General features: G+C 40.8%; 1 protein-coding gene across 1 annotated transcript; it reads left to right on the plus strand.

Annotated features, from left to right (window-relative positions):
• Window positions 1-1,741: 1,741 nt before the first annotated feature.
• On the plus strand, window positions 1,742-3,573 carry SPRY2 (sprouty homolog 2 (Drosophila)). Its single transcript, XM_010146201.1, has one exon. The coding sequence runs from the start codon at window positions 1,847-1,849 to the stop codon at window positions 2,786-2,788; it is 942 nt and encodes a 313-aa protein (XP_010144503.1). The 5' UTR covers window positions 1,742-1,846; the 3' UTR covers window positions 2,789-3,573.
• Window positions 3,574-4,189: the final 616 nt, after the last annotated feature.

A 4,189-nucleotide genomic window follows, 5' to 3' on the forward strand; every position in this document is an offset into this window, starting at 1 on the left:
TCTGAAGAGCCTGCAGGTCAGGGTCAGCTTTGCTTTTGCACTGGGTTGTCATTTCTGGAGTGGCAGGGTTGGATTCGGGTGTGCCTTCTCGGCTGGCTGAGTCTGGTCAAAATCTGGACGTGGAGGGCAGATAGGGCTGCTAGTTCCTCTCAGGGATGGGAAAAGTATTTTATTTTCTATCCTTTTTTATCTTCAGATAGTTTCAGGTAAGGAAATGTCTATTTAGGCTGTTGGTTGAAACTTTTTATATGGCAAAGGTTTTAAGTTGATGAAAAGCAATGTGTCAAGATAAGTTTGCAAGACCTTTTTTTTTGGGGGGGGGGAGCGGTGAGAGGGGGGGACGACACATGCCATACACTCTGTGTCCAAAACCAGGATTTGGAGATCTTTAAAATAGGTGGTCACTCTTAAAAGGTAATTTTAAATTTTTTTTTTTTTAAGATAAAGCACTTCAGAGGAGGGAGCCAGGAGTTAAAAGGTTAAATGTTTTCCACTGCTGTTGGAATAAAGACAGTGTCTTGAGATATTCATTGTTAAACTGTTTGGCTATATTTTATTGTGCTGCGGAATAGTATTATTGTTGGTAACTGATGTGTACAGAGTAACACTGTGGTGCTCTTTCTAGGTATAATTGAAGACATTGTGTGGTCCTTGTAAGAAGTCTGGTTCCTGCCTGGGTTTTAATTGTAAAATATTGTTCTGGATTTTTGTATAGGTAATTGGATTTTGGAACCATTTTAAGATATGATAAAGGCAAAACAAATATTAACTAATTTAGAGGGTAGTACTTGAAACTTCTGCATATCTGAGAGTGGAAGTTAGTTGTTTACAAGTTCTCATCTTCTGGGTCTTTTACTGGGTTTCCATTTAAATTCTTAAGTCTGTGTTTCTTTGTAGTTAATGATCCTTTAAAGTAATTTTTGCGATCAAGTAGATTTCTTGGATGCTGGCATTGTTTGATTATATTATGCATGCCTCTGTCCCACAAGCCACTCTTGGTAATATTTACAATTTGAAGTGTGTTCATGGAATTTTTTACACGTTTTAAGAAAATAAAACTGTGGTAGCATTTCTTTTGTAGTATTGAGCCTTAAAATAACAATCACAGTGGTGTACACAAGCATGTCACACACTAAAGTACTGGAGAAAGATATTTTTACTTGTGCTGTTGAAATTTTTGGTAGCACTAACTCATTTACTGTCTAACCTCAAACATTTTATTGCTATTTAGTGTTTTTCTTGGGACCATTGGTATTAAACTAAAATTTCCTATTTACATCATGTAAAGTTTAATGTGTAAAGAGGCTAGCCTACCAAAATATTACCCAGTTTTAAACAAAATTGGAGGATTATATGTCTGTCATCAGCAGGTCACATGTCACAGTACACTTGCTAAATACTTGGAGGCATTTTTTTTTTTTTAATGTAAGTTTTTCAGTAGCCTGATGCGAAGAGTCACTTAAAGAGGTTGAAATGTAGTCACTTTAAAGGCCATGGTCTGACCAGAAGATGGCCTGTGCAGCTTTAGCTAAGAGGCGCAATACCTAGACTTTCTAGAGCCACAAGTTAAGATGTGTGGACCTAGAAAAGAATTCCTTTAAGGTCTCCATGGGAGGAGGCAGGACAGGCCAAGGGAAGTGCAAGGTGCCGATGCTCTGCCTCATATGTGACTCCTGTTTTTTTCAATGGCTGATGCATTACTTGATGGTGTGCTGTGGGATCCTGCAGTCTTCAAAGGCTGCTGGGATGAGCATGAGATGTGTTGCAATAGTGAATCCTCTCTTCGTTGCTCCAGGATTTCAGATGTGTTCTAAGCCTGCCGGGGTGAGCACGCTTCCAGGCACTGATGGAGACGAGAACTCAGCACAGCAGTGGGTCGCAGGCCTTGATACAGGCTCGGCGTGACAGTGGGAGACCGCACGGCGAGCCCGACCTGCGGGATGTCCTGATGCATCAGGTACACGTCTTGTCGTTGGACCAGATCAGAGCCATCCGAAATACAAATGAGTACACAGAGGGACCTACAGTGGCTCCGCGGCCGGGGGTTAAGTCTGCTCCTCGGCTAGCAAACCAACCCAAAAATGAAAGGCCCCATGGCTTGCCCGAGCATCGTCCTTTTAACCGGAATCAGCACACGCAAACGCATGCCTCTCCTCGGGCACCGCTGTCCCGATCCATCAGCACGGTCAGCACAGGTTCACGGAGCAGTACAAGGACAAGTACGAGCAGTAATTCATCCGAACAGAGACTTCTAGGATCATCTTCGGGGCCAGTTGCTGATGGGATAGTCCGAATGCAGCCCAAGTCTGAGCTCAAGTCAAGTGAGCTCAAGCCACTGAGCAAAGAAGACTTGGGAGCGCACAGCTACAGGTGTGAGGACTGTGGAAAGTGTAAGTGTAAGGAGTGCACTTATCCAAGGTCCCTCCCATCATGTTGGATCTGTGACAAGCAGTGTCTTTGCTCAGCCCAGAATGTGGTCGATTACGGGACTTGCGTTTGCTGCGTCAAGGGCCTTTTCTATCACTGCTCTAATGATGATGAGGACAACTGTGCTGACAACCCCTGCTCCTGCAGTCAGTCGCATTGCTGCACTAGATGGTCCGCCATGGGTGTGGTGTCCCTCTTTCTGCCTTGCTTGTGGTGTTACCTACCAGCCACGGGTTGCCTTAAGTTGTGCCAGGGCTGTTACGACCGGGTAAATCGGCCTGGGTGCCGCTGTAAACACTCCAACACCGTTTGCTGCAAAGTTCCCAGCGTCCCCACCAGGAACTTTGAAAAGCCAACATAGCATCACTAGTCAGAAATACTAAAGTAACAAGGATTATTTTAACGTACATATGCAACCAACTAAGCAGCTATGGTCTTGGCACTGTAGTAGACGGGTTGGGGATATACTTTGGTGTTTGCAGTGAAATGCTTTTTGCTGTGTGTGCCATCTTAACTGATACGCTTGTTAGAATCCAGCTAGTGGCATACAGAAAAAAAAAAAAGGGATGCAGTACATTGTGACCCACATATTGCATAAGCTAAAGCAACTCAGACACTCCTAGGCAACTCTATTGTTTGTGAATAGTACTTGCAAAATTTGTAAATTAGCAAACGACTCCTTTTTTTCATTGTTTTCTGCCAGAGATAATGTGCTATATTTTTGTATATACAATAATATTTTCAACTGTGAAAAATAAGTGGTGTCATAAGACATGGCACAGTCACAAAATATTATACTAATATGTTGTACATTCAGAAGAATGTGAATCAATCAGTATGTTTTTAGATTGTATTTTGTCTTACGGAAACCTATTATTACAGAACTCTGATTTCCCTTTGGACTTCATGTATATTGTACAGTTACAGTAAAATTCAGCCTTTATTTTCTAATTTTTTCAACATATTGTTTAGTGTAAAGAATATTTATTTGAAGTTTTATTATTTTATAAAAAGAAATATTTATTTTAAGAGGCATCTTACAAATGTCACCCCTTTTTATGAGGACGTCATAGTTGCTGCAGATAAGGGGCAAATGATGCATATGTTCACTATAAAATAGAAAATATATTAACGTTTGAAATTAAACTGGGCTACTTGTCATTTTTTTCCCCCCAATTATTGGTCTGAGTTGGGAAGACCGGTACTTCTAATTGCAAACTTCACAGTGATTATGGTCACAGTGAGTCTAATGTGAAAACAAAAATAGAATTTTTAAGAGTATTTGGTTGTTGTTGTTTACTACTTCACCTGAAAATAATGCAGGAATTTTGCTTCCTTCCTTTGCACAAGGGTCCCATATACTGTTCCTACAACAGAAAAGTAAAATTAATGTAGGAAAATGCATTAATTCATTCCAGACTAGGACTAATAGGCACTGAAAGCTTGACCTATTCTGTAAGTGATGAGCTTTTGTGCTTCAAATAGGAAATAAGTAATCATTCACAAAAAATGTTAGGCTTGCATGGCTTTGCTCAGAGAGACAGGAAAGAAAAAAAAAGAAAATTAATCGGTCAGGGTAAAAAGCTTGCAGGAATATTTGTTAATAGTAGAAGAATATGCCACAGGGAATGATAGGTCAGAATGCAGTCCAGCCTTATGTCAAACATTTGCCTCACTTGTAAGAAGAAAGTTGCTTGATTTGTCATTTGTGGCAGTTACCTTCCACTGAGGTCAAAATCCTTTCACTGCCAAGTTTCCCACC

The sequence above is a fragment of the Buceros rhinoceros genome, unplaced genomic scaffold, assembly GCF_000710305.1.
Source record: "Buceros rhinoceros silvestris isolate BGI_N320 unplaced genomic scaffold, ASM71030v1 scaffold15512, whole genome shotgun sequence".
Lineage (NCBI taxonomy): Eukaryota > Metazoa > Chordata > Aves > Bucerotiformes > Bucerotidae > Buceros > Buceros rhinoceros.

Bases quoted from the DNA above. Each gene is read 5' to 3' on its own strand.
- SPRY2 (XM_010146201.1), top strand. From the start codon at position 1,847: ATGGAGACGAGAACTCAGCACAGCAGTGGGTCGCAGGCCTTGATACAG.